The 15,204-nt window shown below is 39.1% G+C and overlaps 1 protein-coding gene across 2 annotated transcripts in view; it reads right to left on the bottom strand.

The window, feature by feature from the left end:
• The window catches only part of LOC139951382 (proprotein convertase subtilisin/kexin type 7-like), a 43,305-nt gene continuing 28,101 nt past the window's right edge, over positions 1-15,204 (bottom strand). For both annotated transcript variants that reach the window (XM_071950257.1, XM_071950258.1), the window contains exons 7-16: positions 14,357-14,411; positions 13,091-13,229; positions 11,364-11,464; positions 10,573-10,740; positions 9,481-9,688; positions 8,896-9,052; positions 8,510-8,604; positions 7,274-7,382; positions 6,103-6,220; positions 1-5,178 (exon numbers count right to left, since the gene is read on the bottom strand). In XM_071950257.1, coding sequence (XP_071806358.1) covers positions 3,889-5,178; positions 6,103-6,220; positions 7,274-7,382; positions 8,510-8,604; positions 8,896-9,052; positions 9,481-9,688; positions 10,573-10,740; positions 11,364-11,464; positions 13,091-13,229; positions 14,357-14,411 — 2,440 coding nt within the window. In that variant the 3' untranslated portion in view covers positions 1-3,888. The remainder of the gene's footprint in view (positions 5,179-6,102; positions 6,221-7,273; positions 7,383-8,509; positions 8,605-8,895; positions 9,053-9,480; positions 9,689-10,572; positions 10,741-11,363; positions 11,465-13,090; positions 13,230-14,356; positions 14,412-15,204) is intronic.

The following is a 15,204-nucleotide window of genomic DNA, read 5'->3' as shown; positions in this document are numbered from 1 at the left end:
TTCAATTGAGCGTCCCAATATATTTATTTGAAAATTAAAATAATACAATAATTATTACATTTTCATATCAGAGTACTGATGCGTTTATGACAGGTTGACACGACACAGAATAAAAATAGTTAAAAAAAAGAAATAAAATAGTTACCTTAAACACATAAAAAAAAGAAATCCCTTCACCGAAATTAAATAAGAAAACAGAAACAAACAACGTCAAACCAAATAAACAAAACTACTGTTCTAATTATGTCAATACCTAAATTAATTTCTTTGTGAATATTTAACAACACAACTTAAAATTAACATGTCATTGTTAAAGTGGCATACATAAATTATAGGGTCTTTAACACACATTGTCCAAGAAACGAAATACATTTTCCTTGCAATGATACGAATACAAATATAATTTTGGCATGGATTAGGCCCTAATGTTACTTGTTTAAAGACACTGTTTTTTGTCTTCAAAAGGTACTAGAACCTTTATTAAAGCGCAAATTTAAAAATCTACGTTCATCATCATGTATTCTAATAGGTAGATAGGAAGAACAAATTCCATGTATAAGGGGAACGGACTCAGTGCCCAATTTCAAACAGCTTTCAAAGCACAAAAGAAATGCACAATGCACACAAGCTTCGGTTTAAAAACAAAAGAAAAAAGGTCACACAGGCCACGATAACAAGCTCAAAAACGAGAACGATAGAAATGCAGGCCCTCGATTGGTTGAATAAGCGTGGGCGTTTTCTGTGCGGAGCAATTCAACCAATAGAATGCGTTCTCTTTGCGGCGTGATCGTTATGTTTTCGCTGCAGTGTGACTTGGCCTTATACAACCGAAATACCCCTAGTATCTCTCTCTGCAGAACTGCTTAAAAGCAAAGAATGATGCTTAACACCATTCTACTGCTAAGCAAAACCAACCCGGATGCCAGTTACATATTATACACATGACGTGATATCACAGCTGGTGTTCTTATTCTGGTATTAAGCATAATCATGTTCTGCTTAGCTACTTTGGTGCTTCAGCAGCTCTATGCCATTGGACCTTAGACAGCTTCAAAAAATTGGGCCCCTGACTAAAATATTTGACTGCCTTTTGACAGCATAAATGCATCTTGTAATGGTATTGTTTTAAAAATTGCTGCTGTAGATATTACTTTTTTAAAAGAACAAATACATTTTGTGGTTTTTACACATTGAGTTATCTACTTTGGCTTGATTTTATTTTGTAAAGTAAAGGTTAAGTATATATGCGATACAGCGTTAAAAAAAAAAAGTTGTCACACCACTTGAGCGTTTAAAAAAGGAAAGTTTTCACAACACTTGAGCGTTAAAAAAAAGGGAAAGTTTTTTCAACACTTGAGTAACACACATCTGAATTAATTGGCAAAATTAATTTGCTAAAATGATGATTACCTCATACTGATATAAATAATTTGTTATTAATTAAAAATTAATTAGCTCCTTATACTGATCACGTTGGGGTAAAATTTGGCAATTTATTTTAAGGCAATAAGCAAATGAAATCTGTTTCTTAATATAAAAATTAGAAAAGGCTGCAGGAAAATCAGTATAAAAAAAGTATACAAATGCAATAAATGCTTACCTAACACACTTTTTATACCTTTTGGGATTTGCGAAAGTAAAAAGGCCTTAAAACACACACATTATCAGAAATATGAACCAAATAAAGTTAGTGATTATAAAATCTCTCAAAAGAGTGGACTTTCAGAAAGGATACACCTTTGGAAATTATTCTAAAAAATTACCAGATTGTATAATGTAATTGTGGGATGAAAATGTGTATGCAGAAAGCAAACAATGCCTCACATAATATGCATATTTGATGACATTTCAAATTCAAGCCAAAAATTTAGCAGACAGTTTTGACATAAACATTTTCAAAAGCTTCAAGGAAGGAAACATTTCTGTATTTATCAGTTCTTTTGTAAAGAGGTCAACTTTCCTTGCAATATCCTACAATGGTGCTCTTATCTGCTAGTGCATTCGGCCTCAACTACCATTCATAATCAGAGTTGTTTATTTCATTCTCAAAAATTTCAGATTAGATTTTTTCAGTACTCTGCCACTTTGTATAAATAAAAGTATAAATCTCCCAGAAAACTTATGAAATGCTTAAATTTTGATGCATGTACATATGGTAATCAAGAAGTGACTGATGTTCGTTTTATTGATAACTTTCGTTTAACACAAACAAAACTAGGAAATCGTTTAGATCTTCCAACAAAACTAGTCACAGGCTCTAAAAAATAATAATATAAAAACAAATCAAAAAGTCCCTGTGTGTTTGGCATGTACGACTCTGCAAAATATACGTTTATAATAATTTAACTTTCCTCGTAAAAAAAATTACAGCTTCAATTAAAAACTATTTTCAATGATTTATCGAAATTCTTTCAAAATTGATTTTAAAATCTTCCAGAAAAAAGTTTGATTGAACACAAAATGCAACAGTTTTGCAGCTACTCATTTTCCTTTACGAACTGAAGCTGTTTTACCAACCAAAAGGTCCTAATTGTAACGTCATGGTGACTTTCGTAAGTTAAAGACACTAGTCACTATTGGTAGTTGTCAAAGACTAGTCTTCGCAGTTCGTGTGTCTCAAAATATTGCATAAAATAACAAACCTGTGAAAATTTGAGCTCAATCGGTCATCGAAGCTGCGAGATAATAATGAAAGAAAAAAACACCGTTGTCACACGAAGTCGTGCTGCTTTCAGATGCTTGATTTTGAGACCTCAAATTCTAAATCTAAGGTCTTGAAATCAAATACGATGCACATTATATCTTTCTCGAAAACTAAGTCACTTCAGAGGGAGCTGTTTCTCACAATATTTTATACTATCAACCTCTCCCCATTACTGGTTACCAAGTAAGGTTTTGTGCTAATAATTATTTTGAGTAATTACCAATAGTGTCCACTGCCTTTAAGTTAAGGCATCCCTCACATTATTAGACGAAACTTGCGTTAGTAGTGATAACTTACAAGTACCACAACAGTAACTAAACAACAAGACCAACTGATGACTTGAGTTGAGCATGTTTAAAAAAAACGCTTATAATTTTTTCGCAGCACTGACATTTATCATCATAAAATATAATTTATGTTTAGATACGCATATCAACTATGCATACTTGGGTTATTAACACTTTGATTTTCTTTTAGAAAATAAAGCATAATGCAAGTATATTGTTTGGCAATTACCACAGGCCTTTAATGCCTTATGAATGCTATAAGATATTTAACTGGCTCCCTACACTATCCTCTTTAAGGCGATGTCACACGAGGCAATTTACAGGCAACCATTTCCAGGCAATCTCCAAGAAAGGGCACTCACATTTGAATGTTCACATATATCACTTTGAGATCATAAGACATTGTTGAAAAATTACTCATGTGCTACCATAATGGTCCTGTAGCATGCACTGTAGTTGGTTGCCTCCAAGTTGCCTGGGTTAAAGGACCCTGTGTGACAAGGCTCTACGGGCCATGCCACACGAGGCAACTTCCATGCAACCAATGCCACAGCTTTCTTGTGGATCGCAAGACATTGTTTGCAAAATAACTCCAGTGCTCCAAAATCGATCATGTAACATGCACTGCAGATGGTTGCCTCAAAGTTGCCTGTAGAAGTTGCCTTGTGTTGACAAGACTCTAAGGCCCTGTTACACGAGGCAACTTCGCTTACAGGCAAACAATACCTCAGCTTTCTTGTGGATCGCAATACATCGTTTGCAAAATAACTCCAGTGCTCCAAAATTGGTCATGTAGCATGCACTGCAGTGGGTTGCCTCAAAGTTGTCTTGTGTGACAAGGCCCTTAGATGTGGTAGGAACTCCATGACATTGGGCTCTTAATATGAACACTTTTTTCTAGCAATCTTGAAAGAATGGAGGGGGGCATGAAAAGCTGGTATCTAGCAATAGCTCCTGTTCGTTACATATAGTTATACTGTCTCTTGCAAGTCCGGCATCCTTCTTACAAGTAGACTTCGAAGTGAGTTGTGATTCGACGCGGGCGCACTGTCTACACACGTAAGCACCGATGAGGGAACTTTTACTGTAACTGTTCGAGAGGTTGTACACTCCGCAAATTGCACATGACAAAAGGCCACTTGTGATTGGATGATTGTCTGCCGGTGCAGCCAATGACGTAAGCTGTTCTGAACTGCAGCTATCACACACGGTTGATGATTGGTCGATTTCAGTGAACTGACTCAAAGTTGACCCCTCCACAGAATCAGAATTGTGACCGACTAATCGCAGTTTGGAGCATATACACTTCCCATCCCCGTTTGTGGCATCCATAAGCGATTTAACTAACACACTTTTGTCAGTTGCACCTTTAGGAAGAAGCGAAGCATGCTTGGAAGGGTCCTTATCGTCGACAGGCACATTTCTACTCGCTAAGCAGCTTTGACAATCAGAGATGCTGAGCGTGGTGTATTGCACGTTGGAGGTTTCACTTTGGCTGCTACATGCACATGTTCTTACCGACTCGTGTCCACATTTTGACGCGACTGGAAGGTTCGTACTTTCTGGAACAAACTCCACAAGATTCTTGATTATCTCCTCATAGCCCTTGCTTCTATTACAACTCCCCTGAGGAGGATGATGCCCTCCGAGTACCTCAGCCTCCTCCTTCTTCAAGCCATGCACCTGTTCCTCCCTACCACATCCTAAACGTTGTCCGTCCCTGAGCACTTTATTTCCTCTCACAGAATGTATCTTCGTCAGGAGCACCTCGTCATGTCCGTTTCTCCTCGTGTGGCATTCCTTTGAGTTGACCTCACCCAGCGAGTGATTGTCTGTGAGGTACTTGGAGCCTCTGAGGTTCTTATCATGTACCTCGGCATCATCTAACCGTTGCAACGGAATCTCCTCTTTCGCATGATGACCTCTTTGATCAGGTTCTTTAGGAAGCACGTTCTGGAAGCTTCCGTCGAGATCCAACCTCTCCGATGAACCTTCTTCTAAGAGGCGCATGTTTTCCTCACGGTCACCTCCTGTGGGCCTGTCCAGATGAGGCGTCCTCTGTTGAGGATCATCCTCATCACCTCCTTGCTCCTCGTCTTTTTCTTTGTCTTCAGTGTTGCAGAAGGCTTGCTCCAGGGTGTAGTAGACCGCAAACAGAGTGAATAAGCCGCTGACGTAGAGCAACATCTGAAAAGTTTAACAAAATTTGTCCAAGATCAAGATTCAAAGATACATGTATATTCATTATACAAATATTGACTGCTTCGAGTGCTATGGTTAAAACTATGACTCCCGAGGTGATCCCCGGAGCGTTCTATTTTCCCGAGGCGAAGCCAAGGGAAAATAGAACGCTCCGGGATCACAGAGGGAGTCATAGTTTTTAACCATTGCACGAGTAAAAGCAGTCAATATTTGTTTTATAACACCCCAAACATTACTAAATACTGTACTATTATTATTAAGTTACAGACCTGAATGCTACAATCCACGGACGACGCGAATACAGATTGCAAACACTTTTACTTAATGTGTTGCATGTAGTGTCGTGCAATTCCGAAATGGTTACAGACTATCAATTTATCATACTCGAACACGCAACGGACGTCTGGGTACTGCATGCCGTGCGCTAGTCTGTCGGACTAGCGCACAGCGCCATGCGCTAGTCTTCGGACTAGCGCATGGCAAACCGACGGCCGTCGTCTAGCAAAACTTAGACATGTCATGTGACGTGCTCTAAACCAATCAGCAGGCAGAATACTTGCAAGGGGTGTTATAACATGCAATAGACCCTTCCCATGAAGTATGCTAACGTTCAGGCATCGGTACATACCCTATTGGTTAGACAACGCCAAAGCATCATGTATCCTTTAGCCGCAGACAAAACAGCGCGATGTTCCCTCATTTTGAAAAAAACAAACTTTAAGTGTGCATGCGCTATGTGCAATTAACATAATTATTTAACGGGAAGGGTCTATTGATAATAGCACCACAAAATCAATGCTTAAAACTGTAATTGGTAATAATATTTCTAATCAAGTGATACACTTATTTGAATTTATGCAAATGCCTAAGTGAAGAAAAATTAGCAATACCCATAAATATTATTTTTACCTGCATAGCCTTGGAGGATAAGTAGCTTTCCTCTTCGTAACCAGAGTTCCAGTAATAGGAGCACGGTTCGGTTAAGTTGGCATCTAAGAATATTCCACTCATTGCTTCCGAGACTAGACTGTAGAGTCAAAATCATCCAAGATTCTTATTAAAAACATTTACAATTCGGAGCACACAGTTGCTTTTAAGAAAAACTCCTTTCTTAAACTCAAAAAGTCAAAGGAGTTGCTAACAGTTAATTAATGGTCTCATCTTTCTACCACGGCTAAAGGCCGAGTCAACTGCAGCGTTCTCTTTTACGTTATCGTTGTCTAGGCCATTGAGACCGGGCCTTAAGTCTTTCTCCAAAGCTAAAAATGGTTATAGAAAGTTGTGCTGTATGCTTCGTTTTGGAAAGGGCAAGGGCACCAAGACATTTTCTCCTTGGTAAAGGGCACCCTATGAGGAAATTTTTAATTTCTACTGTAGCATTTCAAGGGCGCCTAAACAATGACCAAGGGGCATGGAGGCAATCACTTTTGTTGCCTCTGTGAAGTATCAGGCTTTCAGTGTACCCTTTCATCAGAATAATAACTAGTTTGTACATTACAAGTTATTACACAAGCGCAAGTGGAATAGGTTAAAATATAGCACTCCTGCGTCCCATATCCAACGAGGCCTTGGATATGGGGCGCAGACGCACTACATTTTTTTCCTAATTTCAAGCAAACTTGGTGGGTGACACACAAAACACAAGATGCAGGTAGTGATATGGGCCGTGCAAACCACTCCATTCTGCACATCTGAATAGAGGACTAGCGCGTACTCGAAGATAAAGCGTTTAATTATAAGTTATCACACAAGCACAAGTGGAATACGAAAAATATAGCGCTTCTGCGTCCCATATCCAACGAGGCCAAAAACAAATTTATCCTCCAGTCTCACTTGCAACGCGCAAAATTCAAAATTTCGGAGCGTTATTTCACGCACATAAAGTTTAGAATGTAATTTTTGCACTCTCTGTATACGGAGCGTGAGAAAATTACATTTCACATTATGCACTGTGTAATAAAAACAGAGAAGTAGGATATAAAACAGAGGTCGTAGCACATATGTTTTTATCCCCCAGTAGTTCGAGCTTCTGATTGGTGGATTAGCGCATACTGGAAGTTAAACAACAATGAAGTCTTACAGTTTTCTTTTGTTGATTTCATCCGTGTTCATACTGGATCCATACAGCTTGAGTTGCCATGATTGTAGTACACCTTTCTGTACATCAGAACCATCCGCAGCAACTGGATCTGTTTGCAGACATATGAGTTACGTCATCATGTAAACAAAATTCAGCGGTGGGAATGTTCACAATTATAAATACTTTCACAAGCGTACAAACAATACGCTGAGAGGAAGGGATTAATGTCCGGCTTTTCACTTTCTTTAAAAAATGATGAATTATGTTGAACTAGAGCGGGGTTTTCTTCCCACGTCTCAAATTTACCATTTCTTTTAGTTTCCTATTCATACGGTTATTCGCTAATTGTGCAGTTGGATGTGTAATCAAATAATCAAAAATGAGAATGATAAATAAGAGATAAGGCGATGATTTCCTAAATGGCCTCTTAAAGACAGTGGACACTATTGGTAATTGTTAAAGACTAGTCTTCACAGTTGGTGTATTTCAACATATGCATAAAATAATAAACCTGTGAAAATTTCAGCTCAGTCATGGAAGTTACGAGATCATAGTGAAAAAAATAACACCCTTGTCACACGAAGTTGTGCGCTTCCTGATGCTCGATTTCGAGACCTCAAACTCAAAACTTGAGGTCTCGAAATCAAATTTGTGGAAAATTACTTCTTTCTCGAAAACTACGTCACTTTAGAGAGAGCTTTTTCTCACAATGTTTTATACTATCAACCTCTCCCCATTACATGTACTCGTAATCAAAAAAGGTTTTATGATGATAATTATTTTGAGTAATTACCAATAGTGTCCACTGCCTTTAAGAACGAGTCACCACTCTTTCATTCATATTCATAAATGACCTTGACAGCTTTTAAAAAGTATAATAGTTTCACATTGATAGACAGTGTGACACTGTTGGCTTTTGCAAATTTTCAAAGTTTGCAAACTTCCACACACTTTCGTAAAAGTGTTTTGTGCGCGTCGATTGATGTGTTTACGCGCGTGTACACATATTACGTGCAGTTACTAAACGCTATGAATTGTGTATCGCAGTATTTAGATTGTCCAACACGCGAAGTTTAACAGCTTCAGCTGTGTCTTTATCAACCATTTAAACACCCCCACGGGACATGCTCTCCACCAATAGGAATAGCAAAACTGTAAGAGGTATTTATGCAAGGTTATAAAATGTGCACCAGTCAAATCCAAAGTGAATGGTTCCAGGAGTAGAAAGTGACTTACGGTTATCTTTAATAGAGAGAGTCCATTTCCCTGATGGCTTCTCACCCCAACACCTCACTGTGGAGAAAGTCCAGCTCTTCAAGCCCTCTGTGGAGCTGCAATAAAGATTAAAAGAAACATACAATCAGTTAGGTGTCTTGCTTAAGGACACAAGTGTCTGGACCGGGACTCGAACCCACACTCTGCTGATCAAACACCAAAGCTTGAATCTGGTACTCTTAACTGCTAGGCCATGACACAAAGAAAAATTTTAAGAGAAGCTTTTAACTATCATAATCTTCAAACTGTGTAAGTTTAATATAAATCCATGGCAGTTTGTGTTTTGTGTCGCACAAAAAGTACCCTTCAACGCTTATGTTGCGATGGGATAATTTTTTTTAACTTACTCATCCTTTTTCCGTCTTGCTCCGATGACAGAGGTCGTTCCGCTCGGGCAGACCAGCTGAATCTGAAGCATTCCTCTCTTCAAATGAGTGAGGGACACTGTGACTAAAACATGCTCCAACGTCTCAAGTTCATTATCATCAGCCGAGGAATTGGAAACTAAAAAGGCAAGGATGGAAAGTAGGAAAAAATAAATCAGAAATATTGCAGACTTTGATTGGCTTCCAGAGCTGAGATTTTTCTGTCTTCAAATGAGTAAGGGCAATGTGACTAAAACATGCTCAATGTCGGAAACATGTACTGGTCAGCCGAGGTTCTTGATAATTTACCACGACTTTGTCTCAGTAAAATTATCAAGAACCAGGCCTCGTTGTGTTTAAACCACTAGTTGAAAACCTATTCACCACACATTGATTCCCTTATTAAAAATCTGGGGCAATCTGAGGCATTTATATCTGATTTGATCTTCATGTTTTTTATGATTTAAACGATGGGGGGGGGGGGGCGGGGTTAAAAAAACGTTTTCAAGTTAAAAACGGATCCATCACATCCCTGGTAAAGCCTTCATCCTTTCCTTGTTCTTTTACCTATTTGGCTAACTGATACCGTCTTCCCAGCGTAGATCTTTTTATTTTCGGTCACGATATCGTTATTGATAGAGGACAGCCAGGGTACGGAGTGCCACGCCTTAGCAGCATTGACCAGACGCCAAGCGCTCATCAGACCAAAGCCATGCTTGTGGGAATGGTGGAAACCCCCAGCGTTGGTGATCCACACAGAGTTTTTCTCATCCACCTGTTTCACACATAAACAAAAAAAATAGGGGAAAGATGGAATTGAAAACGAGGAGTGGTTTCCTGGATGATAAAATAAACTTAAGTGCAATTTTAAGTGTGTTAAGCATGGCTTAGTAAGGGCGATCATAGAATACTTACCTTTGATGCTGTATGGATAATGATGTGCTGTATGTCTCTCCATGTTAAGCATGGCTTAGTAAGGGCGATCATATAATACTTACCTTTGATGCTGTATGGATAATGATGTGCTGTATGTCTCTCCATGTTAAGCATGGCTTAGTAAGGGCGATCATATAATACTAACCTTTGATGCTGTATGGATAAAGATGTACTGTATGTCTCTCCATGTTAAGCATGGCTTAGTAAGGGCGATCATATAATACTAACCTTTGATGCTGTGTGGATGATGTGCTGTATGTCTCTCCATGTTAAGCATGGCTTAGTAAGGGCGATCATATAATACTAACCTTTGATGCTGTATGGATAAAGATGTGCTGTATGTCTCTCCATGTTAAGCATGGCTTAGTAAGGGCGATCATATAATACTAACCTTTGATGCTGTGTGGATAATGACGTGCTGTATGTCTCTCCATGTTAAGCATGGCTTAGTAAGGGCGATCATAGAATACTAACCTTTGATGCTGTGTGGATAATGATGTGCTGTATGTCTCTCCATGTTAAGCATGGCTTAGTAAGGGCGATCATATAATACTAACCTTTGATGCTGTGTGGATAATGATGTGCTGTATGTCTCTCCATGTTAAGCATGGCTTAGTAAGGGCGATCATATAATACTAACCTTTGATGCTGTGTGGATAATGATGTGCTATATGTCTCTCCATGTTAAGCATGGCTTAGTAAGGGCAATCATATAATACTTACCTTTGATGCTGTATGGATAATGATGTGCTGTATGTCTCTCCATGTTAAGCATGGCTTAGCTTGAAGCATAAGGGCGATCATTCCTGCAGCTAGTGGTGCAGCTGCTGAAGTACCAGTGTGACTCGATGTACAGCCTGTACCTTTGGCTAAAGTCCAATCCGTAGTAACCTGTAATAATAATTATAATAAAAATAGTAAAAAGCACTTATACATGTAAAGCGCATAAAACCTGTCAAAAAATGCCAGTCAAGGGGGCAGGTTCGCAAAGTCACAATTTAAAGTCCAGGATTTGGAATGCCATTTTGAAGAGGTGAGTTTTGAGGTATCTAGGCCTTATGCAGGCATGGTATTTGGTTCTAAGAAAAAAAGTAGGAACATTTTATCAGGTACAAAGTCTGACCTATGTACATAAATGTACACATAAGCAGACTTTAATACAATTTTTAGGCTATTTGGTTACAATTTTTCAGATTTTTCCAAGAGAAAAAAAAATCAGAAATCAGACTTAAGTTGGAAGAATATCATGTCTTCCTAATGGATTAAAGGACCGATCCCACTGCAGCGATACCGAGAACGATAACGATCACGACGCAAAGAGAACGCATTCTATTGGTTGATTTGCTCCACGCAGAATACACACCCGCTCATTCAACCAATAGAATGCGTTCTCTTGGCGTTGTTCTCTTTATCGTCCTCGTTATCGCTGCAGTGGGACCGGGCCTTAAATCCTGAGATCAGGAAAAAATCACAGGCCTCAGAAACCAAATGTATCTGAGAATGAGTTGACTTACAATGTTGCGTTTATTGGCAGCCCCGCTGCTGAATGTGACGGCTAACATCGAGGCACACTGCTCTGCGTAATACGGCATCTGACCTGACTCGTCAACAGCTCCTGCAAAGAGTTTAAAATTATTTTGAAAATCAATACAGTGAAAGATAAATACAGACCTGTTTATTTTTACCTTTTTAAACGCAGTGGAGACTATTGGTAATTACTCAAAATAATTATTGGGAAGAGGTTGATAGTATAAACCATTGTGAGAAACAGCTCCCTCTGAAGTGCTATAAACTGTACGTGTAGTTTTCCAGAAAGTAGTTATTTTCTACGAATTTGATTTCGAAACCTCAGATTTAGAATTTGAGGTCACGAAATCAACCATCTAATTGCACACAACTTCGTGTAACAAGGGTATTTTTTCTTTAATTATTTTCTCGCAACTTTGACGACTGATTCAGCTCAAATTTTCACAAGTTTGTTATTTAATGCATATGTTGAGATACATCAAGAGAGAAGACTGGTCTTTGACAATTACCAATAGTGTCCACTGCCTTTAAGTTGAGGTTTAGAAAACATGATAAACAACTAAGCAACTATCCCCCTTGGTGTGAAATACTACTGACTGCAGTTGAATAAAATAACTGTTTTTAACCCCAACTCCCTCATCAGTGCCCTTGACAAGAGACACTCCTGAATCCTCTAAAATAATGCACTCGATTAGATTCCCTGTGTCTACCCCGGTCTGCCCCCGGTATATTCGAATAGCTTTGACATCATTCTCGGGGCTCACTCCGGTCAGCCCCCAGTGCCCTGCTTGTGGAACGAGTGTCTTGGGGCTGGCTCGAGGTGCATGACATCACCACGAAAGGGCGAGTGTGATCGTTCGATTAGCTGTCGTCAGCAGCTCACTTGAATGAGTACCGCGGGATCGACCCAGGGAAGCTAATCAACGCACCCAATATGGTCACTCAACACCAAAAGATTTGGACTACAGTGGTGCATTTTTACGGTTGTAACCAGAAATTGTTTTAGTTGAACTTGCCAATGGTTGATCACTGGCCGATGACCAAAACAGTTTCTAGTTACAGCCGCAAATCCCACTTAAAGCCATTATACACTTTCGGTAAACAGTATTGTCAAAGTCCCACACTTTGTGTATCACAACTTATATATAAAATAACAAACTTGTGAAAATTTAGGCTCAATCGGTCATAGGAGTCGAAAGAAAATAACGGGAAAACCCACTCTTGTTTCCGCACGTTTCGCCATGTCATGACATGTGTTTAAAATAAATCCGTAATTCTCGCTATCGAGAATTGATATAGTTTTAATGTTTTCTCAAAAAGTAAAGCATATCATTGAATAATATTTCAAGAGAAGTCTTTCACCATTACCTTCTGTAAACCCTGTAAATTATTTGTAAATCTGTCAATTTTTTTTTTTTTTCTGTACCGAAAGTGTTGAATGGCTTTAAGATAAGTTCGTTATGCTTGGTCCTGTGATTAGGCAAAAGTGTGGTTATTAAAGGCCTACAGTCTCAAACATGTCAAACCCTAAAAACATTAGACAATGAATATGATTTTGAAGGGTTGGTTTTAATTTAGCGCACACATACGTATAAACACCTAATGGTTCTGGTGTAGGGTTGGGGTTATACAGCGCACACAGCACATACTGTATGTACCCATGGTTGCGGTGTAGAGTTGGGGTTATGATAAAGCGTGCACAGCGCATACGTACCTATGGTTACAGTGTACATTGAGTTTGCATAGCCATCATAGTTACAGTTATCCTCATTCCGTCCTCCGTTGCCGCTAGCAACAACAAAGATGCTTCCAAGTCCTTTTCTGCCTGCCGTTACTCCGTGCTTCAAGGCCGTCTGGAAACACAAAAGCAATCACCTTTTAACAATTGAAAATTCTGCATGCTCAAGAGCTCTAATAATGTTTGTCTATATCTGTCCAATATAAGAGTTAAACTTGTACATACATGTACAGTGACACCCAGATGGGCGCGCTAAACCAAGTAGATTAGGAGCAACTCTAGGTCGACACAAACAAATTTTGGTTTCAGACAGGCAAACTAAACATAACATTTACATTAGGTTTGGTTCATGACAACATCAACGTCTGAAACCAAGGCGCTCAAGAGTCGTTCAGCAACAGTCCATCTTTCGACTTCTAGAGCGCCTAGTCGCTCCTAACTGTTTCTGACATCAAACTTTTCATGTACTTAATTCAGAACTTGGTTTTGGCGCATGTCTAGAGCGCCTGTCTGAAATGAGTGTTACATCATAGATACCCTTGATATTTATACAGACATTGATTCCACTCATCACCAGACTTGACTCAGCCCTCCATTGCCTTTACCACAGATCGTTCCATTTTACTTTGCAAACTAGCAGCACGGACGGCTATTTGTGGAATAAAAAATGTGAGTGTCACGTTTAGTTTGAGACGTATTTGTGTGGATTGTTATGTCTTTCAAAACATCTTTCTAACCATGTAGACTGTAATTAAAAAATAGTAAATGGCCAGATGTTACGAAACGGTAAGAAACGTTTTCCATAGACCAGCTCGCTCGATCAAAGGCAACGTGTCCCTTTTAGGAATCGTTGAGTCATTGCAAGACAAGCAACGAAAAAATGTCAAGCGCTCGCCTCTCACCAAGGTGACTCCGGTTCCATTCCCGGCCAGGGCCATATGTGAGTTGGGTTGTGCGTTGGTTCTCTGATGTGCCACGAGGGTTTTCCAGACCATCTGGTTTTCCCCCCTCAGGAAAAATCAAACACTTTCGATCTTGGCTGTGCTCCGTGGTCATAATGGGTTGATGTGGCTGGCAGCCAACACACCCTTGCATGCCTGCTTCTCGAACATGTGTAGCCGCGTCCTTCGCAATTCAGCTCTTAGCTGCGAGTAAGGATGACTAGCCCCCCAAATTATTATTATTATTATTACTATAAATGTTATTGAACAGTTGAATGTCAGAGGTCAAAAAAATGGCTACCTGAGCGAGAGGGTGAGGTCCATCCACTGTCTTTCCATCATCATCGGGGCCCCAGCTGTGAAATCAAGGCAAAGAATAAAAATGCATTCAACTATAAATGTTTGTTTTACACATAACCTATGATTCTGATAAAGGATTTATATGGTGTGTGTGTATCTACTTACCAGGTAGATTATGTTCTATTTCTGTTAGACCTAGCCTTGTTATATTCTACTACGGGGTACATTTTTCGGAATTTGGGAGACTTGTCTACTATCGTGTAGTAGAGTTTTTGGGTTTGGGAGACCAACTCAATTCTCAGTTTTAAAAAAAATGTCCTGCTATAATCTACTACCTTGTGCAAAAAAAACTACCATGTCACACGGGGCCTACACAATCAACAATTTGAAAAGCTACAGTTCAACATCAAAGAATTAGATATATCTTCTTCTTTTTGTCTCAGAGGGGGTCGGGTACCTGTACTTGTGAACACTGCAAAAACTGTACTTGAACTTTTCAGTCCAATGTCATTTAAGACGCAGCAGATACAACAGTCCTTTTTTTCCCTCGCAGGAAAATACTTTATGTTAAAGCGCCTGGAGCATCACTGAGTGACAGATAGGCATGCTATAAGAAGCCACTATTAGTCCACTATTATTATTATTATTATTATTATTATTATTATTACTAAGGGAATCAATTTTACAGAGACAAGTCGAGGTAAATTATCAAGAACCAGGCCTTGGAGGGTTTAAACCACTAGTAGAAAACCGATGCAACACAATTTGATTCCCATTCATAAATACCTTTTCGGTCAAAAACATCATCACTTTTTGGTCAAAAAGTAAAATAAATGCAAAAATTACAGG

The sequence above is a fragment of the Asterias amurensis genome, chromosome 19 (assembly GCF_032118995.1).
Source record: "Asterias amurensis chromosome 19, ASM3211899v1".
Taxonomy (NCBI): domain Eukaryota; kingdom Metazoa; phylum Echinodermata; class Asteroidea; order Forcipulatida; family Asteriidae; genus Asterias; species Asterias amurensis.
Note: the sequence above shows the minus strand (reverse complement) of the source record. Positions and strands in the feature narration are given on the sequence as shown.